At 39.9% G+C, this 27,787-nt stretch overlaps 1 protein-coding gene across 7 annotated transcripts; it reads right to left on the bottom strand.

Moving 5' to 3' along the window:
- TRAF1 (TNF receptor associated factor 1) lies at positions 1–27,787 on the bottom strand. Of its 7 annotated transcripts, none has more exons than XM_074211697.1 (10): positions 27,393–27,787; positions 23,729–24,092; positions 22,710–22,794; positions 16,888–16,986; positions 10,607–10,678; positions 10,279–10,344; positions 8,688–9,125; positions 6,761–6,938; positions 3,167–3,315; positions 1–1,238 (listed from the first exon to the last, which is right to left on the bottom strand). In XM_074211697.1, exons 2-10 carry the CDS (start codon positions 23,935–23,937, stop codon positions 1,020–1,022), a joined length of 1,515 nt encoding a protein of 504 aa, XP_074067798.1. In that variant the 5' UTR covers positions 23,938–24,092; positions 27,393–27,787; the 3' UTR covers positions 1–1,019. The 7 variants fall into 7 exon arrangements, with proteins under 7 accessions (XP_074067798.1, XP_074067796.1, XP_074067802.1 ...); XM_074211695.1 differs by lacking the exon at positions 27,393–27,787 and adding an exon at positions 27,113–27,383; XM_074211701.1 differs by lacking the exon at positions 27,393–27,787 and adding an exon at positions 27,113–27,280 and having other exon boundaries at positions 23,729–23,851.

Raw genomic sequence — 27,787 nt, 5'->3', positions numbered from 1 at the left:
TTGTAATTAAAATTCACATTTCTCTAACATTTTAGGATTGACAAAGCACTTTCTTCACAATAACTGTTATTAGCAAGGTAGCTACTAGAACCTAGGTCTGCTTTATTTTCTGAAAATTGTCATTTCCACTTCTCTTTTGCCCTGGGACTTCCATTTCAGGAAGGATCCTTGCTTCGCCTTATTCTTACCTTTACTCACTCTCTGGTCCTCTTCTCCAGTAAGAACTTAACAAAAGCTTACTCTGTTGTTCATCTATCCATCCATCTGTCTATCTATCCATCACCTATCCATCCATCCATCCATCATCTATCTATCTATCTATCTATCTATCTATCTATCTATCTATCTATCTATCTATCTATCTATGTCAAACAGGCTACCAGGCAAGGAATGGAGACTAGCATAGTGTACCAAACTAGCATAAAGTAACAGTTGATTATTTAAAAGAGCACACACAGACTATGAATTTGGTCAGCACAATGGAGTGAGGATAGGTCCATCAGTTCCACAGGTAGTACCCAGTTCACTAGATCTTAAATAGTTCTTGTTTTGGTGGTGAGGGTAGAGTTGTAAGATTCCTAAAGTGAGTAAATCATTTTCATCCATGATTTTATAGTTGGTGGGTTATGTGATAGGGGCTTGAACCCAAGTTTTGGACATTTTGCCTTGGAACAAGTCCTCTTCCTTTCTAACATAGTAAACTTGTTCTGTGTGGATCAAGACAGAACTAAGAGCAGTTATTGGAAGTCACTAGGAAGGAGGTTCAAGGAAGAACTTCTTAGTAACAGAGCTACCCAACAATGGAATGGGCTGAGCTATTAGAGGTAGTGAGTTCTCCATCACTGGAAGTGTTCAAGCAGAGCCTAGATGACACTTGTCTGGAATGCTAAAGAAGAGATCCATGCTAGACTTGCTGGCCTCTAAGGTTCTTTCCAACAGTGAGAGTCATTCTTTTCATCAACTTCTTTTGAAGTGTTTTCTTGTTCTAGCACTCCTCCAAGGTCTGTCTTGGCTCAGCTTTATGAGTTTGTTTCTATAACACACTTGAGGAAGACTGTGTCATCTTTCACATAGGCATGTTTGGTGGATTGTAGTTTGTTCAGTGGGAAGAACATAGGGCGACCACTAGCTATGTTGCTTTCCCCCTGAGGCCTCTGGAAGGAGCCTGATGTTGGGTCTGGGTGAAAGAAGTCAGTAACGTGCTCTCTGTTGTTCTGGTCTAGCAACATGAATGTGACCTGGAGAATGATGGGAGAAAGGCTGTAAGGAGTTGTCTTAGAGACCTGGGGTCAACGCTAATAATTGCAAAACAAACAGTCTTGTTGCAAGAGGAATTACTGCTCAGTGTACTGGGACTTAGGATGTGGCAGGGAAGGGGGAAGCACAGTCCTCTGAGACCATGAAGTTCAGGTAAAAGTTGGCCCAGATGACCACTCAGGTCCCTTCTATCCAACCTTGTGTTCAGTGTTTAAATAATCTATGCCCTAAGAGTCTTTTCTAGATTTAGTATTGTGTTCTGTATTATATGTTATATGTTCCCTTCTGCCCTGACAATTTATATTCTAACTTTAGGATTATAAGGACTATTTTCTTACAGATTTCCTCAACAACAACAACAAAATGCTCAAAAATGGAATGGGCTCTCTTAGGAGATGTTGAGTGGGTTAACATTGGAGGGCTGACGATAAACTGAATATGATGCAGCCCTACTGAGGGTACTCTGGAGGGGTCTCTTTCTTCTAGTATCAGTTGGACCAGTTGACCAAGGAGGGCCTTTCTAACACTAAGGTTTTGTGTTCTCTGATCTCAAGGGCTCTGGGGGCAACTTAACTTAGATCAACTGAGAGGAGACCAAGTCAGTCATCAGTCTGGCAGAGAGTCCACATCATGGTAGGGAGGCAGTCATATTGTATGCTTGATTCAGGAAAGAGGAGGCATTGCCTTTATATCTAGGAGTTTAGAGTCTACAATAGGAGTTGGCAAACTATATTTAGAGGGCCAAATCCATCCTGAAGCCTCTTTCTGTACAAGTTGTGAGCTAACAATTGTTATTATATCTTTAAATAAAGTTTTAAATAAGGTATATTTTAAAATTCAAAAACCATAGTTTCCAGGGTTATGGAAAAATAAGTAGTGAGTTGAATTTGGCCAGGTCACAGTTTGCCAATTCCTAGTGTTAAAGGAACACAAGATATATAGTATAAACTTTCTCTTTTTCTCTCTTATTTTTTCCCCCTCTCTTTCTCTTCATCTGCGTATCTATCTTTATAGTCCTCCTACCTATCATCTATATGTCAATATGTATTACATATCAAAGAAACATTATTGAATAATCATTATTGGTCTTATGATTATTGTATCAGAGTTAATCTCATTATCTAGTCATTCAAGACTCTTCATGAGTCCCAAACTTATCTGTTATGATTTCTTCATGTGAAACTTTGGTTTTAGCCAAACCATCCTCTATACATTTAAAAAATGTTGTTGTTGTTGTTGTTATATTGTTGTATGTATGTGTGTTGTGTGTAGGTTTCACCTCATTACATGCTAATGTAATGTTGCTAATATTTTCCATCTTTTTGCAATTTATTCAAATCTTGTGCCTCCTATATGGGTCAGTTTGAATGAACTCTGCTTTTTGAAATCTTATCTGACTATTCCATCTCAGAGTGATTTTTCTCTCTGTCCTTCCTCTGAAATCCTATGCACCAACTATCGGAGTTGTACATTATACTCTCTCATTGTTATGCTAGTGGGAGCTCTAACTCCCCAATTCAAGTCTGGGGCTGTATCTTCATCCTTCAATAGTACCAAGCCCCAAGTGGCTTAGCCACACAAAATAAATATGAAATCAAGACTTGTCAGATGGGCTTGGGGTAAACTGAAGAAGCACATAGAATCAAAGAATTTAGTCCTGGAAGAAATTTCAACATCATCTGGTCCAATCTTGCCTCAACTGGAAACTCATCACTATCCCCATTTCACTAGTGAGTCACTTGAGATTCATAAAGGTTAAGTGATCTTATTGAGCACCCAGCTGGCACAGAAACTGAATAACAGTCCTGGAGAATGATGGGAGAAAGGCTGTAAGGAGCTGTGTTGGAGACCTGGGGTTAGAACCCAGATTAGCTGGCTCCCAGACCCTCCCACTTCTTAAACCACTTGCCTTATTCCGGAAAGGCCACTCAAGGAGAGCATCATATTCCCCTTTCATGACCACAATAAAGAGTGAAAGGTGTGTCCCTTTTCCAGTCCCATCTCCATTCAGGTAGATTCGAAGGCATAATTTATAGCCATAGCGGGCAGTGTAAAAAGCTGAAATCAACAAAGAAGTCTGGGGTTAGTTCTGTGAATATTTGGCTTTCCCATATCCTTCAAGTAATAATCAAATAATCTCTCATAAAAATTAAAATTAATCCTAATGATAGTTAAAATTTATATGGTACTTTAAGTTTTACAAAGTGTTTTATTTTATTTGATTCCTACAATACCCTGGGAATAAGTGCTATTATTATTTTATAGATAAGAAAACTGGAATAGAGAAGAAATTTGATCTGGTCATCCAGCTAGGAAGTATCTGAGGCAGAATTTACACTCAATTCTTAAATCTAAGTTCAAAGCTCTGTCCAATGAACCACTAAAAAACATTTATTAAACACATAGAATACATAAGATGTGCTTGGGGGTAGGGATACAGAAATTAGATCCTGTTTGTCTGGAAGCCTATGACCTAATCTGGGGAAAGAGGGCAATGATATGGCACATATAAAAATAAGTAATGGGATGGGGAAAAGGAGAGCACCTTAAATTCCAAGACTTGTAATGATATGAAATGCCAAGCTAAGGAATTTCAATGTTATAGGCTGTTGAGAACCACTAGAGGTTTTTTTGAGAAAGGGAGTGACATGGCCAGACCTATATGTTAGAAAGATTACTTTGGCAGTTCTATGAAGAATGGATTAGAAGGGAGGCTGTTACACTACCCTGGAAAAGAGAGACAGCATGGGGCCTCTTGGACTTGGGTTATAGAAACATTCCAACAGATGTCACTGTAAATAGCAGTTTCTGGAGGGCTGGGGGCCTTTTTTTTTTTTTTTGCTTGGAGCAGAAACTCTGGTAAGCTTGTGGGAGGGAGGAGGTGAGGAGGCCAGAGGAGAAACCCAGGCGAGGGTTTGACTCATCTTTTCTATCTAGTTTTTGAAAAGCAGGAAGCCTGAGGCATGGTTTGTCTTTTCCCTTTTTGGCAAACCTCAACCTAAAAAGCTACATGTGTGTGGGGATTAGAGATGTGTCCTGTCAGAGGCTTACTGTCCCTGCTGCTGGGGCCTCCTACCCCAAGCTTGGAGCTGCCCTTAGCTTTCTTGGCAGGACTGCAGACTTGTACTTGCATGCATACAGACTCCCTTATACAGTTTCATATATATATATATATATACATATATACATATATATGTATATATATATACATATATATGTATATATGTATAAGATGTATATACACACTCCTACACATATACATATATACACAAGTGCACATTTATGTGTATTTGTGTGTATATAGGGAATGTAAAGCAGTGGAAAGTTTCCTGAATTTAGATTCACAGCCCTGAGTTTGAATTCCTGTTTTGTTACAACTATACTTGTATGACCATGGGCAGATCCTTTATCTTTCTGGGCCTTAGTTTCTCCATTTGATCCAGTTTTCCATATGGACATTTATATGTGTGTATACACACACACACACACACACACACACACACAAACTCATGTGTTCAGGGATACTCATTTATTAAACACATGTATACAAGCTAATCTATTTTTATATAGGTGTATGCATATACAAACAAACACATGCACATACATTTGTGTGTAACCCTACTGGGGTTTAATATTATCCCTCATTTTAGAGAGATACAGAAAAGCACAGATACACTCATTAATTAAACATATTTGTGTATTCATACACACAAATGAACAAACATATGAAAGAATTTATATACAAGTCCAGAGATAAATACAAATGTATTCAGACTACAGAGATATAAGAGGCAAAATGATGAATAAGAAGGACAATAGGCTAGGAGTTAGAAGACTGGCTTTTCCACTAATTAGATTGTGAGTCATTTCCTTCCTAGGAATCTCAGCCTCATCATCTATAAAATGCAATTTGCTTTTCTCACAAAAGTCCTTTGAAATGGGTGGTGAAAGTGTTAATATGGTCATTCTACAGATGAAGAAACATTTGCCCAAAGATGAATAACTTATATAAGCTATCTAAAATGGAAAAGCTGGATTAAATGATCCTCCAAATCTCTTATAACTCTAAATATCTATAAGCCTAAGGATTCATTCACATTGCTTAGGGGATAGACAAAGCAGTGGCGCAATAGATAACTAAAAATTCTATAATTCTCAGGCTCTTTGAGTTAGCATTATTATTTAACATTCACATTGTAATAAAACATTACTGATGCTATCATAAATTATGAAATGAGCAGAACTAGGAAAACAATAAACACAACTTCAACAGTGAAAATGAAAAAAATCAAGAGCATGAAATTGAAATTTTATAATCATAATAAACAAGAGTAGGGGACTATGGGTATGAATATTGCATACAAAATCAGACTTTCATTTGTTAGCTTTTGCTGAACTGATTTAATTCTCTTTTTTTGGTCTTTGTTTTAAGGGATGGCTCACTAGATAGGAAAGGAGGAGATATATATTTGGAAAAGATGGTGTTGAAAAACAAAAAATCTATAGAAGAATAATTCAGTTAGTCAATAAGAGATTAAAGGTCAGTCTCTGAATTATTGACTCTTTTAGTCAATGAGGAGCCATTGAAAATCTTGAACAAGATAATAAGGTGATCAGAGTCTCCTGTAGACTAATCTAGCAATAGTGGTATGTGAGATAGACTGGAAGGGGCAGGGACTAGAAATAGGGAGATCAGTCAGAAAGCTATTGCAATAATCCAGGTGAGAAATATAAAGGGTCTGAACTAGGATGATGGCTTTATGAATAAAGCGGGGGGACAAATCAATAAAACTTGGCAAATGACTAGATAAGGAAGAGGCATCAAAAATGACTCCGAAATGTTAACCTTGATATCTAGGAAGATGGCACCACGAAGAAAACTAGGGGAATGAAAAGAAAGAAGAGGGTTATTTTTTAGTGATAGAATACAGGGGAATTATGTAGGATTATAATGTTTGGACATATTGAGTTTAAAGTGCTCATAGGACAGGTGAGTGTAGATTATCCAATTAGGCAATTGGAATTACGTCAATCCACAAACATTTCACTAACCACATTCCTAATGGGACAAATTTTACTCCTGGGCAGACGTATTAATCATTATCTCCCTTCCTTCTCCCTCCCAAAATCCCAAATACATTTCCAGTTAAAAAACATCATTTTTCTATTTATTCTGTCTGTACCTTCCAGTTAATGCCATCATAGACATCTCTAGATATATTAGAAAAGTTTTATTATTATTGGTAAAGCAGTGTGGCATCTTGGAATCAGAAGACAAGGTTTGAGTTGAGGTTCCATCATTTTTGAGTAAATCATTTACTATCTCTGGGCTTTAGTTTTCTCCTCTATATAATACTATTTGTAGCAACCACCTCTTAGATTTGTTGTAGGGAAAGGCCTTTGTAAATTCTAAAGTATTAGGGGAATTAGAGCCCTTATTCTTTTCTCAGCACTGATAGATGCCTATATCTGTGCTTTGTACTAAAAATAGTGAAGTTGTTACCTGGTGAGAAAAGACTGACCATCCTTCCACATGCAGACTCATGACATCTCCTGGTGAAGTTGGTGATTTTCCATAGGTATACGCCATCATAGGAAGCCTCCTCCAGGAGATGGAGACTCTGCTCCAACTTGGTCAGGACAAGGTCTTTCTGGGCCAGGGTCTGTTGCAAATCCATGACCTGAAATATAGGGACCCATTCCCAGATTAACCTCTGCAACTCTGGGGTTGTTCCAATATTATCAATCATCAAGAAGCCCTGTGGCTTCTTGGGAGCATAATAGAAGAACTGTGGTGAAAAAAATTGCTGTACTTGGAAGTTAAAATACCTAAGACTAAGTCTTGGCTTTTACTAATCATGTGACTATGCCCATGTTTTAATTAACTTTCTGAGCCCCAGGTGCCTCATGTGAAAATAGGGGAAACAATACCTGCAGGGTTGTTATGAAAAAAATTGTAATGAATTGTAAAGTGCCAAGGAAATATGAGTCATTAGAATTAAAATGGAAAAAATTCTGGTTCTGAACTAGGTTCAGTCTTATCTCTGCTACTTTTTTAGCTGTTGTGACCCTGAGCAAGTCATTTTCCCACTCTGAGACTCAGAATCCTCATCCACAAAATGGGGATAATATTTTCCCCATATACCTTGAAATAATCCTGTGGGAAGAGTGCATCTTTAAAGATGCATATACTGTCATTTATTATTCTGATACACATAGTCAAATTTGTATCATAGTAGGAGACCACATTTCTATAGTATTTTTAGGTTTGAAAGTGCTTTTCTCAACTACTCCATGAGCCATTTCATTCTAAATATTAGTATTATATAACATTTTGGGAGTCTAGACCTTTGATTTCCCTGGTATTGGAAACTCTAAGAAAGTTCCCTCTATCAATTCAGAGAGGCAGCTTGTCCAAGTTTTAGGGAATTATGTGGACCTCTTGTTTGACTCGGAATTGCCTAGCCAGGATATATCAGAGGCTGAAGTTGAATCCAGGTCTTCCTAACTGAAATTGGTTCTTTATGCCCTATGCCTTCTATATACAAATAGCATATACATATTATGATAACTCATATTTATGCAGCACTGTCAGGTCTACAAATTGCTTTCCTCCTAAAAATCCTGTCAAGTGGGTTAGAGAAAGTATTATTATTTTAGAGATGAGAAAATAATTTGCTCAAAGAGACATAACTAGAGTTTGATTTGAACCTAGGTTTTTCCAGACTCCAAGTCAAGGCTTTTTTCCTCTCAGTATTCCAACAACATTCAGCAAATATTTTATAATTGCTACATGTGTTCAGGATGCTGGGAGAGATCCAAAATTTAGATAAACTATGCTTCTTTCCTCAGGGAGCTTATAGTCTATTGAAAGTTAAAGTATAACTATTATATATATATATATATATATTATATTACATGATAAATGCTTTAGAAATATCCAAAAGAAAGCATTTTGTAAAGTCAGGGTTAGGGAGAGGAAAGGGAAAGGGTTGCCAAGGGGATAAGAGAAGACTTAGTATTTGTAATTAAAGTTATTATATGAGGATTTTAGTTTTATAGTTGGAATGGATTTTAGAGGTCAGTTATTTTACAGATGAGGAAACTGATCATCTGATTTCACATCTGGTAGGTTTTCCATTTCCATACTTAGTAACATGCAAATAATAAAATAGATTATGAATATTGATATACAATAACATACACAATATAAATATACATGAACACACACAATTGTTACGTATATCCATAGCTTTTCTTGCCCACTAGGTTATAAGCTCAAGTCTCTCTAATCACTGTATATCTCCCATTGGTTGGCACAAGACCTTGTTGGCACCTAACAAATGTTAATTTTGATAAATTAACTTGACCTGCTCTAGCCTGTGTCTAGCTGGCCCAGACATAGGGCTGGTCAACTTTGGGCATCTCACCCGCTGCTCTAAGCTCAGGATGAGGTCCTGGGTCAGTCCACTCTGGTGAACCGAAGCAGCGATGGCCAGGTGGGAGGCTTCCACTTCCTTGTTCAGGACAGTCACAATATTCTCAAATACATGAAGCTTCTCTTCTAGCTCAGCAAGCAGCTTCTCCTTCATGAACCTCTGAAGGGCCAGCTCCTCCTCAGAATCAGAGGAGGCAGCATGGAAGCAGTCAGCCTCCAAGTCGCCATTGACCTCCACAGCTCCTTGTAGTTGTAGATCGGACAGGTTTCTCTCCAGGGGTTTCACATTTGGCTTGGTGTGACTGAGGCTTGTTATTCTTTTCCCTTTGGCATCTGACTGGGCCTTCACTTGACACACAAACTGTAACAGCAACCCTAGGTGGTCCTTCAGTGAGTTAGCTTCGTGTTCTTTCACCATTTCTTGGCCACCCTACAGAGAAGAGAAGTAGTCAGGGTGAGAGTGTAAAGAAGACTGAGAGATAACACACATCTGGGGAGATACCCAGAGAAACAACTTACAGCTTTATCCTAAAGATAGAAGTAGCTCATTAATTTGGGTTTCCAAAAGAGAAATTACAAAGGGAAGGGACTTTGATTGAAATGGAGGTAGGGGGTCATCAAATATGTAAAAGAATGGCTGGATGAAGGGGGGAAATGAGATACTCTGATATTTTATTTTAGGACTGTTAAATATATATAACATCATATCAGAAATGGATAGACCAAAGGTTTTCAATATCAAAAAAATCTTTAAAAGACTAAAGAAAATGAGAAAATTAGAATAAAACAGTGTTGGCATGTGAAATCTTTAGATAACAAAGGAGCAGTGAAATCTCATATAGACCCAACATTTGGGGTATTCTTTATCCCTTGAATTTAGTCTTAGGTACCACATTTTAAGGACAGTGATAAAGTGAAGTGCCTACAGAAGAGGGTCACAGCTATAATCTGAATGAGTGAGTGTCAAACACCCAATTTACAAATAAGGCAACTGAGGCCCAGAGAAATGGCATTAGCAAAGGTCACACAAATGGTAGGTAGCAGAATTGGAGTTTGAAACCAGGCACTTTGAATCCCACAACGAAATAACAAAACTCCTACTGCAAATCTGGCATTGAAAGCATTAAAGGATTCGTAACTAAGTCATGACCATTTGAAGGAATTGAGGATGTTCAGCCTGCTGAGAAGACTTAAGGAATGCTTTCAAATATCCAAAGTACTGTCTCTCAGAAGAATTTATCATGATATCCTGAGAGATGCTTGGGAAATCCCATCTAAAATTCTGGGAGAGAGTGGGAAAATTATGACTTCAAAGGAAGAATTTATGGAACTACTTCAAAATAGGAAAGTTATGGAAGGATAATGTGGTCATTTTGATATGGTAGTCAATGGAGAAACATTTTAAAAAGGTTCTTCATGAATAAAGGAACATCATCAAAGCTTTACTTTCAGATCAATCTGGTGGCATGTGAAAGAAAAATGGGAGGAAGAGGTGGGGTGCAAAGGATTGGACCTGGAACTCGGTGCTATTTGTTCAACCTATTTATTCTTATGTTGGGAACTAAGTTCAAAATGATGCCTACCTTGAAAGAACACCCAATGTCTTCAAAGGAGCACCTACCCTGGATCTCAGCTGGCACCAAACCATCCTGGAAAAAACAAAGTTCCATCACTTGGGTAGTTTTCTTACAAATCCTCCCTGGTCTGTGACAAACAACAGAAAAAGCTATTATTTTTTCATTTTTGGAAACTCCAGGCACTCTCATGGCACAGGCTGAATCATTGTGTAACTCCCCTCCAGAAATGGTTGCAGAAGGCTGGAGACAACTCTACAAAGTCTGAGTAAATGTTCTTTGGGTATTGTAAAGGATCTTAGGAAAAGAAAAAGACATCTCAATGGATCTTATCTACCTTCTCTTCTGTGCTGATCTTGGTTATGGTCTGCTTGTGGTCCTTCAAGGAGATTCCTCCACATACATGGGTCTGTTCATAGGTGAAAAGGAGACTGTAATGAGACCATTTCACTAGAAGGATTGTGAAAAAAAATTGTTGAAAATTAGGAAAAAGAATTCCTTCCCTGGCTGCTTCCTCCTTCCTCCCCCCATCATCTTTAGTTTATTTGTCACTTCTTATACCCAAGACAAATGGGATTGCTAATACTAAGAGCTAAAACCAAGAGTAAGCCATCACAGAAAAATGGCTTAAGGTACCATCTAGTCAGTGGATAAAGCAAAGGGCTTGAAATCAGGAAGCCTCATCTTCATGGCTTCAAATCCAGACTAAGACACTAGCTGTGTGAGTTTAGTAAATCACTTAATCCTGCTCACCTTGGTTCTTCATCTATAAAATGTGCTGGAAAAGGAAATGGCAAACTACTCCAAGAAAACTCCCAATAGAGCCATGAAGAGTCAGATATGATTGAAATAATCAATAACAACAATAATCATCTAGTCCAATCTCCATTTTATAGAAACTAAAGTCCAATGAAGGAAAGGGACTTGTTGAAGAGATCCTCTTATTGGAATCTAGATGACACAATGGACTTGGAGTCACCAAGATCCGAGTTCAAATCCTGCCACAGATAACTGCTGGCTCTGTGGCCTCAGGCAAATCACATCACAGCTGTCTGCCTCAGTTTCCCCATCTGTAACTTAGGGATAATAATAGTCCCCATCTTACAGGGTTGTCACATCGATCAAATTAGAGAATATTTTGTGAAGTGCTTTGCAAACCTTAAAACATAAATATAAATACTAGGTATTACTAGTAAATAGCTAGAGATTTGAGCTCAGGTATTTCCCTGATTTCACATTCAATACTCTTTGAAGCACTGTTGTCTGGATGCCCAAGCATCTGGCTTCTCTAGCAAGTTCTGATCTGGTAGATAGAGGAAGTTCTTTCTCTGCCACTTATTGGCTGCGCAGCCTTGGGTAAATTATAATTACCTCCCTAGGCTTTTTCTGTAAAATGAGGATAACAACCTCTGCCCTCTTTCATAGGTCTGTTGTAAAAAATCAAATAGATACTTGTAAAAGAGCTTTCAAAATTGATAGAAACTTTAGAGATGCTGAGTCCTTTTATAATCTGGCCCCCATCTATCTGTTGAAATCTATCTCTTATGATGCCCCACCTCTACCTCTACTCCTCCCCTCTTTGTCCTTCCAAGCCCTACTTAGTCTAAAGGCCCTAGCTCAAATGCCCCATCTTCTGTGCAGTCTTTCCTGACCAGCCATGCCCCCACTGATCTCTCTCTTCTCTTAACTCCTATGTGCTTCCAATGCCACTCATTGAGTACTAAATTATACCCGTCTGCCTGGCATTGTTTAATTTTCCATGTGCATGTCTTGTCTCCCTGACTAGTTTGTAAGCTCCTGCAAGGGAGGGGTCATGATTTTCACATCTCTTCTGCATTATAATGCCCAACATATGGTTGTACCCTTAGTGTACCCTCTGTAAATATTTGTGGACAATGAACCTCTGTGGTAGATTTAAAACAAGGGTTTAAATGAAAGGGGTGGAGAGGAAGGAAAAGGAGCTCGATATTTTATAGGTTTTTAATTTGAACTAATCCATAGCAACACTGTTAGCTCTCCTTCAAAAATGGAATAAGGAAAAGGCTCTGTGGACAATTAAGCAAAGTGGGTAAGGATGTGGAACCCAGCCCAGCCTAACTCGCAGGAAGCCGTGTTTGGGTGCCTCCCCGCAGGCTCAGCTCCCCCTTCCAGGGACATGCTGTTCCCAACGCAGGAGCCGAAAACAGCAGGGAGCTCAAAACAGCTGTTCAATTCGGGGGCCGGAGAAGGAGGGCAGGGGGTGGGGCGGGGTTTGAGTAGAAGCAGGAAGTCTGCTGTGCCTCAGCCAATCCAGGCAGGTAGTGCAGACAGATGTAGGTACAATCCAGATACTACCCTCCTCCTCCACAGGCGATGCCTGCAACATGAGCAGCAAGAATGTACTTTTGCCCCTAAGGCACTGCACAAAAATTCTGAAGGCACCTTTTGTGCCCTCAAAAAATCGCTGGCATTGCTTCAGGTGAAGTGCCTGAAACCCATCTCTCCTGAGCATCTTGAAAGACCTGATGAAATCACAGCCGGAGAGCTTGATCCATATTCAGAGGGCCAGAGTAATTCAAGTTTAGATTGAGTTAAGAGTCAGTGAGAGAGAATAAAGTGTGACAAGGCAGCAGCCTGGGGAGGGCATTGCAAGCCAGAAGAAGGGATTATGTTTTATTTGGTAGACAAGAGAATCATAGGATCACAGAACTCAAGTTGAAAAGGAGTTTAGAGGCTATCTAATCCAATTTACAAATAATGAAATTGAAGCCCAGGGAAGGGAAATGATTTTCTCAAGGTCACATGGAGGGTGTAAGAGGTATGATTTGAAACCAGGTCCTTTAACCCCAGCATCACTCTTCTTTACTTTTTGTACCAAAGGTCTACAGAAACAACAATGGAATACATTTTGGACAGACCTCATGCAATGTGTTGTAAGAGGAGAGTCAGGAGACCTGATTTCTAGTTATGGCTCTGATGATGATGATAATGTTTGTCCTTTGTTCTTGAAGAAGACCGTGATATCAGGAAGATGATGCCATGGCAAGCAAGTGAATTGGATTTGAATGAGGGGAAACTGTGCTAAGTCACCAGCCTTACTTTCTCCTCCAGAGCCATCTGGGTCCAGTGGCCAGATATGAATCAGGACGCCTGGAAATGGCTCTGGGTATGAGGCAATCAAGGTTAACTGTCTTGCTGGATTATTAAATAGAGAGAAAAGGGAAAGAGGAAGGACAGAGAATGATTTTTATCCTCTGAGTAATGGGGAGTGCTTTAAGATTCGTCAGCATGGAAGTGACATATGCTTTAGGAAGAACAATCTGGTGGCCTTCTTTGGAGAATGACTTGGCTTTTCATTCAAACTATTATAATCTTTTGGAAGGACTCTAAACCAAACTCTAGAAATTCTAGCTTTTAACTAGAACAAAAACTCCTGTGGGCCCCATTTCTCTCCCCTATTCCTTGGAACTTCTCTGGAACACTATGCACTTTTAATCTTCAGCTCCCTGTGAGAATTGCCCCTCTTTGTAAGCCACCCAGACTTATCTGCTGTGGAAATGTCCTCTTTGGGGGCTGTGCTTATGGCACATTAGCTCAAAGTGCAAAAGAGCTTGATTTGTGAGCAAGAAGACTTGGCCTCTTACCTTTTCAAACAGGAAACCACAGATGCCAATAAATAGAAAAAATGTGGTAGGTGGCAACACCAGACTGAGGGCACCAGTAGAAAAGTTAAGTATTTTTAAAATGGGAGAGGGTTATCATGGCTCACCTCATTTAGATTACAAAATAACAAAAACTGGGAGAAACCTTAGAATATAGAATATCATAACATAGAACATGGAATTTAGAACTAGAAGAGGACTTAAAATTTTCTAGTGCATAATGCTTATTCCACAAACAAGGAAATTGGGGCATAGAGAGATCTTAATTTGCTCAAGGTCATACAACTATCTAGTGTCAGAAGCAGGACTATGTATTAAGTACATACTGTCCTTCTAATCAGCCAGATTGATAACCATGGTATCATCCTCCATCTCTCAATTTCACTGAATTCAACTATCTAATCAACTATCTAATTTGTCCTTTCTAGTTTTACATTTCCCCTTCTTTTCTTTCATGCAGTCACAGTCTACCTCCACTGTATTTTGCCTGGACTATTCAAGTAGTCTCCTAATTAGTCTCTCTGTCTCTGTTCCCACCCCAATTCATTTCCACAACCAAAAAATGAATATCCTAAATAACAAGTCTGATTATATCACTTCATAGTAACTAATAATAATTAGTATGTCTAGAGCACACTAAGCTTTACAAAGCACTTTACAATTATCTTATTTGATCCTTATAACCACCTTGAGAGTAGATCCTATCATTATACCCATTTTATAGATGGGAAAAGTGAGGCAGATACAGGTTAAGTGACTTGCCCAGAGTCACATGACTACTAAGTATCTGAAATACTAAGTATCTGAAACCCAAATGTAGACTCAAGTCCATGACTCAAGGTCCAGAACTCTATCCACTGCACCACCTGGCTGCTTTAATAAACTCCAGTGGCTCCCTATTACTTCTAGGATCAAATATAAACTCCTTTGTTTTGCATTTAAAGTTCCTCATGACCTGGCTACTAGCTTTTCACATTTGTTAAAAATAATAATATTTAACAAATTCTCTCCAGGAACTCCAGTGCACTCTATCTCTCTTTCTTGTTCTTCACTATAATCTGTCTCCCATCTCTGGGACTTTGTGCCAGTTGTCTTCTAAGACTGAATAGGTCTCCCTCCTCCCTCCAAGTTTTGGAATATATAAATTCCTTTAAGACTGCCTTTTGCAAGAGCTATGCCTTCTTGTTCAAGAATACATTGTTTATGTTTGGAATATAACTCTATATGTGCAAGACAGCTAAGCGGTGAAAGTAGATAGACCTCTGGGTCTGGAGACAGTAAGACCTGGGTCCAAGTGTAGTTTCAGAAATATTGGATGTGTGACCCTGAGCAAGTCACCTATTCCTGTTTGCTTCAGTTTCCTCATCTATAAAATGAAATGAAGAAAGAAATGGCAAATAGTATCTCTGCCAAGGAAATTCCAAATGGGCTCATGGAATCTGGCATGATTGAAATGATTATACAACAACAACTTATATGTGCTTTCTGTCTTTCCTGATAGAAAACAACCTCCTTAAGGCCAGATAATATTTCATATTTGTCCTTGTATCTTTGCACAGTACCTGATTCCTGAGTAGTTGTTTGCAAAATGATTGTTGATTGTTTGTTAATTCTAAGTGTTCTTATCTATATGGTAGTAGAATTCTGAGGTCTGCCTATCATGAATTTCACTATTAGAATGTTATTCCTTGAGATTGAAGAAGAACTTGCTAATAATTAGATTTGTACACAAGTAAATAGGATAATTGGTAAGATAGGGAATTCTGTGTTCTTGGAAAGGGTCAAAAAGAGATTGATAGTATGCTAATGAGGGATGTTATAGGGAGGAGTTATGCACTGGGATGGAGATTGGAATAGGGGACTTCAGTCTCTGAATAGGGTGTGTATAACTGGCAGAAAAGTGAGAGATTCCAAGTAGGAGAAACAACCTCCTTCGTGATCCATGTCTGTCCCATGTAAACTTTCCAAAAAGCTTTAGGTTAGATAAATCAGTGTGTTGATATATTTACTCAGATACCAAAAAGAAGCTTCCTTTTGACAAAAAAAAAATAAAGAATTCCCATAGACTCACAGATTTTAGATTGGAAGGAACCTTAGAGGTCATTAAATCCAACCCTTGAATTTTTCAGATGAAGGACATGAGGCTCGGAAAGATTAAGTTACACATTCAAGATCACACAGTAAGTGTCTGAGGAGGGATTAAAAAATCAAATCTTCCCCCAACTCTAAGTCCAGGGCTCTATCCACTATCTTACTCTGCCTTTCTCTGCCTTTGCTAGCACTCAGGAGTTTTTCTGATCATGGCTATATGGCATACTGAATAGAGAATCTTGCCAGACTTGGAGTTAGGGAGACCTGAGTTCAATCCCTGCCCTCCACAATTCCTAGCTGTGTTACCCTGGGCAAGTCACTGAAATTTTGTCAATGTCACTTTCTTCTTCTGTAAAGTGAGGATAATAACCTGCCCCAAGGGTTATTGTAATCAGTTGAAATAATACTCGTAAAGTTTTTTTTTTTAGATTTTTCAAGGCAATGGGGTTAAATGGCTTGCCCAAGGCCACACAGCTAGGTAATTATTAAGTGTCTGAGGTCGGATTTGAACCCAGGTACTCCTGACTCCAAGGTCAGTACTCTATTCACTGCACCACCTAGCCGCCTCAGTACTAATAAAGTTGTAAAATATTTTGCTAACCCTAAAGAGCTCATGTAAATACTATCTATTTTCACTGATTTACAATTCTCCTGAGAATAAAAAGCACAAGGAAGTTCATCAAAGATGAAATGAGCCACATTAGAAGTTAAGGTTCCCTCTCCCTGGAAGTCTTTAAGAGGAGGCTGAAAGTAATTACTTGCCCACTGTAGAGAGGAGTTGTTTTAGGAATGGACTGAATTAGATAATCTCTGAGATCCCTTTCTGTTCTGAGACCCCAAGATTCTGGGACAATGTTGAACCAGCCACCCACCCACACACACTGACCTCAAAATTCTTCATGAGACCATTCCAGCCACACCCAGAAATCACACAATGCACGTTCAACTCAGAGATCTCCTTATTAATGGCAGTATCAACGAAAGCCTGGAGAATAGAGAATAGTGGCAACAATCACATGAATCATAGCCCTTTGCAAGGACAGAATATATATTATTTAACACACCTCTGCATCCATTATTACATTGAATACTTCTCAGAACCCTGACAGGGGAGATATGGTGGGGCAGGACAGGCCAGAGCATGGAATCTCAAGTCAAAGACGAGCTTTAGGGAGAGCATTGCCAGGTGACATTGGGGAGAAATAATAATTGCACCACTGACCTCAGTTTGGCAATTTAATTTTCATTTCAGCAAACATTTGTAAGTTCTTGCCAGATACAGGGCATTGTACTAGGGACCCAGGATATAAAGGCACCAAAGAAATAGTTCCTGCTCTTTTAAGGGGTTTGCATTCTCTTGGACTTTATAAACTCAGGTAAATACTGAATACATACCTTTCCAAGTTGTAGCTTACAATAATAACTCACATTTCTTTTTTTTTTTTTTTTTTTAGGTTTTTGCAAGGCAATGAAGTTAAGTGGCTTGCCCAAGGCCACGCGGCTAGGTAATTATTAAGGGTCTGAGACCAGATTTGAACCCTGACTCCAGGGCCGGTGCTTCATCCTCTGTGCCACCTAGCCGCCCCAATAACTCACGTTTCTAAAACCCTTTAAAGCTTATAGCCTTTTCCTCACACCCTGTGAAGTAAATAGTATAGATTTATTTCATGTATGCCCCTCCCCAATGTTTGTAGGTGAGGAAATGGAGGTACAGAAAAGCTACTTGCCATGAGTCACTTAGTAAAATACCTGTATTGAAATGTGCTTGATTCCCAAAGCCAATGGTCTTTTCATTACACTACAATGCCTCTCTGAACTTTAGATAGATACTGTGTAGAAAGTGTGTTGTAAATTCTAGAGTCAGTTATTATTATGTCAGTAGTTATTGTTGCTGATGGTGTTGGTGTTGGTATTGTAGTCTTAGGCAATATTATGGAAGGAAGTGGCATGATTGGATGGATTGAGTTTTAGGAGACCTGAGTTTGGGTCCCAGATCTAACATTTAATTAGCCCTGTCAGCTTGTCCCTTCTCTCTGGGCTTCAGTTTTCTTTCCTGTTAATGAATGTGCTGGATCAGATGATTTCTAAGAACTCTTCAAGTTCTGACTTTCTCTAATAATATTTGGGGTGCAGAAGTTTGAGGACACCAAGTTCTTTACCCCAGAATAAAAGGAGCTCCCCAGGACAAATACCACCATTATGTCAATCAGAGGCTGTGTTCAGCCATGAAAAGTCGGGGTGGACTTTCTAAGGTGAAAATACACACACACACACACATGTACACACATGCCAACAGCCCCATGATGAGAACATATGGAAAACACTTGTCCTTCTGTCTAGGTTATTCTGAATCATGGGCTCCCAATGTGTTCTCAGTAGTCTTGTAGCAAGCTACAGTTTCAGGGTCTGCTGGAGGGGGTTGGCCAGAAGTGCCTCACTTAGGCAGGGCTGTTGCCTTCGTGAATACTAGTATTATAAAGTAAAGGGAGTGTCAATACTGCTTTTGTACAGACTTAGCAACGGTACCTGTCCCCAAAGAGAATGGAGAGGGTGTAGGGGGTTACTGGCCCCTTGCCTGTCTCTTCAGAGTTGTTTACCTTGTTTGGGAACTGCCAAGGGCTTTTAGAACTTAACCTTTTTGGAAGCCCTGATGGAGTGAACTTGGTGTTCTTCAAGAGCAAAGGACCTCCAGAAGGGCTGTGCACCTTCTACCTGGAATCCAGAAAACTCAACCTTGTTTCCCCCTACCCAGAAAAATCACACCTATCCTATAAGAACTGACTAAATATTTCTTCCCTCTATAAAGCAGCCTGATGAAGTGGAAGAAAAATGGAGAGAGGGAGGTTGTAGTCATGACTGCAGTAATCTCACTGAATGAGCCAGAACAACCTTCTCCATCTGTAAAATGAAGGAGTTGGACTAAACAAGTTCCAGAAAGCTCCATATTCTAAGCTTCCATTTGGCACTGGCATTCTAGGTTTTAAGCTTTCTTCTAGTTCTCATTCTATTTTAAAGCCCTTTCTAGTGCTTTTATTCTATGTGCTGACATTGTGGGTTCTAAGCTCACTTCTAGATCTGACATTCTATGTTCTAAGTTCCTTTCCAGTTGCAACATTCTATGTTCAAAGTACCTTTTAGCTCTAACATTCTGTTATAACCTGTATTCTGAGTTCCCCTCCCATTCTAACATTCCTGCTCCTTAGAGTCTTTCCATGAAGTCAATCACAAGTCAGATTGGGGCAACAGTAAAATAGGGCTTCACTGTAATACTTTGCACTTTTAGAATGGACTCTGCTCTCAAAAATGTTGTCTAAGGGGATTTAATTGATGATTTAGAGGGGGGGGAAATGCCTTATTATACAGAGAACTATATTATACTTAAGGTCTGACTTAATTCTTATCCTAGGAGAGATTTAAAGCTTAAGGGATCTTGGAGATCTAGTCCACCTTCATCATTTTATGTATAGGGAAAATGAGAACAAAATAGATAGTTTTCTTAAGATGAAATAGTAAGTAGCAGAAATAGTTTTCAAATCCAGACTCTTTCTATTGTGACAGTGACTCTAAAAACCCCTTAAAAGAAGGTACCCTGGCTAAATGTACTGGAAACTACATTCTAACAAAAAAAGAAAATACATTCTGTTCTACAGAAACTCCCCCCCCCCCCACCACAATCTCTCAAGTCTCCCTATCCCTTTCCCTTTCCTTTCTCTTGTGATACTCTAGTCTGTGAAGAGGGAAGGGAATATCCACTTATACAGTATCTACTTTCTCCCAGGTACTATGCTAGCTGCTCTACAAATATTATCTTATTTAATCCTCATAACACCCTAGGAGACAAGTGCTATTATAATCTTCATTTTACAGTTGAAAGATACAGGGATTAAGTGACTTGCTTAGGGTCACAGTTAGGAAGTATCTGAGATAGTATTTGAACTCAGGTTTTCTCTACTCTAGTACCAGCACTCTGTTCACTATGCCATCTAGTTGCCTCTGGGGGTCATGATCAGAGAATGCCCAACCTTTGTTCTTTTAGTTCAGGGATTGCCTTTTAATTGTCACCTAAAACTGAGTTAGATAGTGAAGTGGATGGAGTGATGGGCCTGAAGTCAGGAAGACTTATTTTTATGAGTTCAAATCTGATCTCAGACATTTAATAGCTATGTGACTCTGAGCAAATCGCTTAACCCTGGTCACCTTAGTTTTCTCATCTGTAAAATAGACTGAAGAAGGATATGGCAAACCATTCCATTTGTTTTCCCAAGAAAATACCAAATGGGGTCAAAAAGAGTTGCATACAACTGAAATGACTGGAAGACACACAAAACTGACTTGGACAATGTGGTCAAAGTAATTTCTCACTATTCAAATGAGTTTTCAGAGGGAGAACTTTGAAGAGAAACCAGAGGAAAGTCCTGACCTTGTCCTGTCTAATGCCCTGAACCCCAACAGGGGAAACTGAATCACAGGGCTCTAATTTACATACCCTACTTTATAAATGAGGAAACAGAAGCCCAAAGAGAGAAAGAGATTGGCCTAAAATTACACAGCTAAACAATGACTGACCAGGGATCAGGATTCCATTGTTCTAATGATCATGCTAGAGCTCTCTCTACCACTTGGTGCTTACCTGATGGAAACCAAGACTCCTTGACTTTACCATCAAATTTTCAACATCATTTGGCTATTATTTAAGATGTAGATCTCAAAGGACCCTTAGTGATATCTAGTCAAGGGTTCTTAACATTTTTGTGTATGTAATTTGACAGTCTGGGGAAGCCTATCATCCCCTTTTAATAATAATGTTTTTAAATGTTTAAAGGAAGCTGATTCTATTAATCTAGTCCAACTCTTTCATTTTTTCTAGATCAAAGAACTGAGGTCCAAAGAAGGGAAAGTGACTTGCTCAAAATTACAGAGATAGCTAATGGCAAAGGCAGAATTTGAACCCAACTTTTCTAACTCTAAATCCTGTTATCTTTTCAATGTACCACATTATCTCTTTTGTAAACCATACAAAGTGGGGTAAGGGAAGCAGTCACATGTCTCAAAGACTTGGAACAGTCTGGGCCACCTTGAAAAAAGCAGTTCATCACCTGTCCTGGCCACATCTCTGCACAATGCACACCTTATCAGCTACTGGAACATCATTTTAGGCAAGTGAAGCTTCTCCCAAGGTCTAAAATTAATCCTTTCATGTCTGTGTCCTCTGTTCAGCCAATCACTTCATGAATCCTAAATACGCTTCAGAGAAGAATTAGCTTAATGAGATAAGAGGATAAGGACAATCTGATAACCAGCTGGTGAGCTATATCTTTTCACAGAGGTTGGTCTGAGCCACATGTATGGGGACTTTTCTATGCTCTGATGTTGTAATGGGAAGAGCTGGGCTTGAAGGCAGCAGCCCAGACTTCACAGATTGCTCTAGCTACTTCTTAGCAGAGTAACATAGGGCAAGTCACTTAACCTTTTGAAATGTCAGTTTTTCTCTTCTACCAAATGAGGCAATTGGAGGATGTGACCTCCATTTTGTGTTTTACTCTAAGGGACTAGAGACCAAGAAATACCCATTTCACAAAACACTAATATAGTCTTGTTTCCTTCAAATATTTAAATGTCTCACCCAAATACAGGCCTGGGTCAGAGGTCAGAGAAGTCCCTGGTACTTCCCCACAGGATCTGTGACTAAGACTGCACTGTTGGTTTCCTTTATACTCACCCTATTCAGAATGATGGACATGAGTGTAATCTGAGTTCTATTTTTAAAAACTGCCCCCTTCCTCCTCATCCTCACACTCAAAATATCTCTCTTGCCAATCTGATCACAGTGCCTGGGTCTCCCCCAATAGTATCCAACCTTTGAGGGGTAATGCACTGAAAGCCCTTATCAAAATGCAACTGGGAAGAACAGACATTACTAGTCATTCAGTCCTCAGCATAGGGGTAATTTAACACATGAACAGGGTTTAGCAGGGTTTTGAAAGAACAGGACATAAGATGGTGGTTCAGAACATTGGGGGTGGGAGTGGGGGTAGCAGAATCTTAAATTTAGCAGTTTGATGTGGTAGAAAAAGCACTGGAATGAGAATTGGGAGACTCAGATTCTACTCCCGATTCTGTCAGTCCCCTCTCCCACTTAACTCAAGGTTTAGGACCAACATCAAGGCTCCACTGTCTCTGTGTGTGTGTGTGTGTGTGTGTGTGTGTGTGTGTGTGTCTGTGTGTGTGTGTGTCTGTGTCTGTGTGTGTGTGTGTGTGTGTGTGTGTCTGTGTAGGAGAGGGCAGTGATAAAGGAGAAAATCATATCACTTCTGTGGACCTGTTTTCCCATCTGTTGAAATAAATTATCTTAAAAGACCCTTCCTACTCTTAAGACAATAAACATACTGAAAAGTTCACTTGAGGAGGAATTATAAATCTCTCATCTACCCTTCAATACTCACTTCTCTCTTTGTACTTTCCCTCCCTTTCAGGAAACCAATACTGTATGCCATTCTCATAGGCTCTTTGTTCTTAGCTACACATTCATTTTGGATAATGTGCTCCCCCTCCAGAGGGCTTTGTATTTTAATAAGGGACAAAAAATTCCCTTTGATTACCAAAGGAATAAATAGTGATATTTTATTAGGCACTGTGACTGCTAATGAGAGGGACTTTCTGGATAAGTAAGACCTATTTCAAGACAAAGGTAGCACATCTTTTTCATACCTTCTCTTCGGATAAGAAACTTTCATCACCCACTGCCTGCGGATTCTCTTCTTTGCATCTTGAACAGATAGGGTTCTTGCTGATCCTGGCAAAATATATTCAGTAAGTTTGGTTTATATATTGACAGCTTGTCCTTCTCATTGTCTGTTCCCAAACTGGAAAAATCTAGATACTACCTTCTGGAACAAATAAAAACAGGATACCCCTCGAGGCATTGTCTACAATAAGAGTTAGAAGCACCAAAACTATGGAAGCAAGACCAAACTCTGAGTAATGGGATTAGGATCAAATGAGAAAATAATTGCAAAGTTCAGTGCCTAGGTTAGCTACTATTATTATTATTATTATTAATTAATTATTATTCAACTTGAAGGTTCAAATTCATAACAGAGCATAAAGTCAATACTGGTTTCCATAGAATTAATAGAAATACAGAATTGTTAGAGCTTAAATGGCCATTAGAACACTGAATATTAGGGTACAAAGAAATAGACCATTAGAGCTAATAGGGACCTTAGAGTATTGACTGTTAGCCAGCAGAATATCAATCAGAACTATAATAAGAGGAAATAGACTCAGAAAATTGGAATGCCAGTATGTGGCAAAGCCAGGACTAGAACACGGATCTCTTGATTTCAGCTCTTAGGAAGGGATCTAATATCAAACATTTATATCTGAGTATGAATAAGGACGTTGAGTTCCCTTTCTCAGAGACATCCATATTTCCTACATCATGAAGATAGATAAGACCTCAGAATAGGAAATGTTAGAAAAATAGAACGTCAGAGTGGAAGCAGCTGAAGGACAAAGAATGTTAGAATACAGAATATTAAACTACAGTATTGGTTTCATATTCCATATGTGGAATGGGGCAAAGAGACCATTCTCTTTGCAAGGTCAGTTTCTTTTCTTTTCCCTTGATTCCCAAGGTCCTGGAGAGACAGAAAGACAGACAAACAGACAGACACAGACAGACGGACTAGTCAGTTCTTCCTCCCTTCCTTCCCCTCCCCCCTCACCTCACTATCCAGGAGAGGCAAGCAGCACAGTAGCGGTGTCCACACAGGATCTTCTGGGCTTTCTTCAGAACATTGTGGCAACCACAGCACAAGTACTTGGGCTCGGGAGTGCTCTGGCAGATACTAGTAGGGTATCCAAAGGGGAATTCATTTTCATCAGGGGTGAGGCGGGGTCCCACAGGGGCAGTATCAGTGGGGTCCTCGGCCATCTGAAGAGCTCTTGGCAAATAGAGACAGTTCTTCTGGTTCCCACTGGTCTCAGGGAGCAGGCAAGCAGGTGCTTGGAGGAGAGGTGATTCCTTTCACCTTCTCTTTTGTGAGGGGAGATGCTGTTGTCTTTATTTAGTCACTTGAAGAGTCTTAGCTTAGAGTGAAATGTCATGGGGAGGGGGGAAGGGAATCTGAATGAGTATGAGTAAGAAATCACCCTGCTGGGTGGAAAAGTCCCCTGGACATTGAATTGCAATGGTTAAAAAAAGAAAAAAAGTCCAGTCCTCCTTTTGATTAAAAAAAAAGGCAAAGGAATTTGTCATAGACTTAGGAACCATGTCATACCATCTGACAACCTCTACCGGAACCCCTCCTTGCTTCAGCAGAATCATTTCCCCTGAGCAGGAGATGAACTAAGAAAGTCCCAGACACTATCAGGTTAGAACCCTGTAACCAAGGTAGCCCAAGAGAACTTTCCAGTCAAATGTTGATCTCACCAATGGGTCTGTGGCAGTGAGAATATTTTAAAATAGTGATTCTATGATTGACTGTATTCTAAAGTCCCTTCTAGATCTAGTGTATAACATTCAAATTCTAACTGTGTTTTCTCAAGTCCTTTTTAGATCTGACAGTCATTCTCTACTTAAGGTCTCTTTCATTTCTAACACTCTATGTCATAAGATTTTTTCCCAACTCTGACATTCTGTATTCTAAATACTGTCCCTTCTTGCTCTGATATTTTATATCTTATGATCTCTCAAAACTCTGAATTCAATTCAACAAGCATACAAAAACTAAAAGTAACCAGATCCTGCTTTCAAGTACCTTATATTCTAAAGGAAATGAAAGGAGTATGGGTAAAAATGTATTCAGATAAATGGAATACAAGATTTAAAAGTATATTAAGAAATGAGGGGGAAGCTGGTACTAGCAACTAAGACAGAGAGATCAAGGAGGGTTTCTTAGCAGAAATGGAAACTGTACTCAGTCTTGAAGGAAGATAAAGATTCTGAAAGACAGATGAAGTGAGAGCACATTTCAGACATAAAGATAGAATGTTACAGTCAGGGTCCAGCTAGTTGTCCAGTTTGACTGGAACACTTTCTGCTTTAGTTTTTACTTTGTTTTGATAGATTATAATCTTAATTTATTTTCCAAAGAAATTCGAAAGCATTGGAGATTAAGTACATTTTCTAATATTCCCCATGGTGGTGGAGGGGAAATAGCTTCATAAAAGTGAAGGCAATGCTTCCTTCCCATTCTGGTTTAAAAGAGGTGTGGCTTTGAAATGGGTCTATATGGGTCTCTTCTGAGCCATTGACCTAACCGCTCAGAGGAAAGGTTGAAAGCAGAGGAACATTGGTCTAGTGGATAGAAATAGTGATCCATTGATGCCTTCAGTCTGGCCTGGCATCTTACCTGGGGGTGGGGGTGGGGGTGGGGCGGGATGTGCTCTATTCAAATCCTCTGGGCTGAGGTGACCCTTCAGTATGTGAATAGTTGTTTACTTCTCAGTCAGGGCCTCCTCCAGTCCCTTCCTTCTCTAATGTTCTGTTCTAACATTCTATATACTAAATTGCCTTACTGATCTAACATTTCTTGTTTCATTTTAAAATTCAATTGGTAGATCAGATTGGAAAAATCCTCTCTCAATCTGTTGACAGGGATAATGTACCAGTTCTGATGATTAGGTCCAGCTATTCTGTAAAGAAGCAGCTTGCCTATGGGCACCTGGGTGGCACAGTGGATAGAGTGTTAAGTCTGGAATCAGAATGACCTGAATTCAGCTCCAGCCATAAACACAATAGCTGTATGACCCTGGGCAAGTCACTTAATCCTGTTTGTCTCAGTCTCTGGATCTGTAAAATGAACTGGAGAAGGAATAGCATACCTCTCCAGTATCTTTGACAAGAAAAACTCAAATGGAGTAACAAAATGTCAGACACAACTGAAAAGTATTTTTTTTTGACAGTATTGACACAACAAAGTATGCTTAGAGGGTCTCTCTTAAACTGCTACTACTGCTATTCTAAGCAGGCCTGCTGCTTCTCAAGCTCACTTCAACTCCTTGAGACAATGAATTGTTGTCAGATTTTCTTTGTATCCATCTAGCACAGAGACTTTTATGCAAGATACACTTAAAAAGTGCCAAATGAAGTGTCTGAAACACAAACCAATAAAGCAAACATGGAAAAATGACCATGTAAGAAATATGATCAATTACTGATTGATGAGATTTTGAGAAGTGTAGCCTGTGAACTTGTAGTCAAATACAAGATGTTCCCAAAGTCTTAGTGCAATCTGAAGTCATTAAAGCTTCAAACTGCACTAAGACTTTGGAGATACCTTGATTTTAAGTAATATATGCAATAAAAAAGTATTCAATTATAATAGGAAAAACTCTAACAATGTAATTACTGTGATGCTCATCAAAAGACACAGAAGAGGCAGTACTGGGGTGATAGAAAAGTAGAAAAGAGATGTGAGTTCTAGTCTCAGTTCTCGTATGAATTTCTTCTGGGATTTTGGCCAAATTTCTTCCCCCTCCAACTCTTGGTTTCCCTCTCAGTCACCTGTCAGTGTTCCTCTCATTTCTAAAAAGTTAAAGATTTATACAACTGAAAAATAAGATTCTGAGGGAACTGGGGGGGGTGTAATTATGCATACGGTCATGTGAAGAGGTGATGAGAAAAAACAACTAGTTTTATTTCAACCTGCAATTTTTGAGGGTTCAGGAAGTCCCGATCACCTGTCAAGAGCTGCCCTAATCCACATCGAGAGTGGGGTAGCTCAAGAGATTAGATCAGACCCAGTGAGGCCATGGGATCAAAAATTAAGGTCACTAAAATGTGATCTGGGAGTGGGGGGGATCCGGCTGTGGGCGGAAGGAGACCAGATGTTCAGGGACTCGGGAGTCTAGCGAGCCAGGCAGATGTCCAGATGTGTAGGAGGACGCCTTCAGCAGGGGAACATGGGTCCAGGTGTGACCTCTGGGCGCGACCACCAGGGTCCAGATGGAAGAGGGAAGTTGGGGGGAAGTTAGGGGGAGTCGGAGGGCTTGGAGGGAAAGCCAGCTGTTGTGCAATGGCCTTGAGAGTAGGTCTGGGAGACTAAGGAGGAGCCCCGGGGGAGCTGTTTCCCCACCCCCTTTGCCCCCGCCGGGATCGGGCTTACCTGGAGTATTTGCGGCTCAGACATCTGCCTGTCACAGCTTCTAGTGGAGTCCCCCGTGGACCTCCCCCCTCCCTCCACGCCCCAGCCCCCTTCCGGGAGGGTGCGGCCTGAAAAAGGGGAGGCTGAGCCAGGTGGGACCCCAGGGAGGGGCTGGGGAATGTGGAGGAGGGAGCGTTGGCCCTGTCAGTCGATCAACTCCTTGCCACCCCCAGGGAAATACCCCTCTCCCCAGCTCATACTTTGCTGTCATGTGTGTCTCCTCCGAGTGAAGCTTCCCTACCTTACTTTAAGTCTCAGCTAAAGTTCCATGGTCTGCAAGAAGCCTTCTTTAATCTACTCGAATCTTCCTCTTGAAGCGACCTCCAGTTTATCCTACGTCTATCTTGTTTCTAAGTAGTTACTTGCCTATTGTCTTCTCCATTAGACTGTGAGTGCTTTAAAATCAGGTTCTGCTTTTTTACCTTGCTGGGTATCACCAGCGCTTAACCCAGGGCGTGGAACGTGGTAGGGACTACAAATGCTAACTGCCTGATAGAGTGATCTCAGGGAAGATCTCACTAGTACAGGAGCCAGGAGAGAACTGGATTCTAGTCAGGGTTCTGGCATTTATTAACCTTCTGATCGTGAGCAAAATTATTTCCCCTTTCTCGACCTCAGTTTCCTCGATTGTAAAAT

The sequence above is a fragment of the Macrotis lagotis genome, chromosome 1 (assembly GCF_037893015.1).
Source record: "Macrotis lagotis isolate mMagLag1 chromosome 1, bilby.v1.9.chrom.fasta, whole genome shotgun sequence".
Lineage (NCBI taxonomy): Eukaryota > Metazoa > Chordata > Mammalia > Peramelemorphia > Peramelidae > Macrotis > Macrotis lagotis.
The sequence above is the reverse complement of the archived record's forward strand: the minus strand, read 5'-3'. Positions and strand labels throughout refer to the sequence as shown.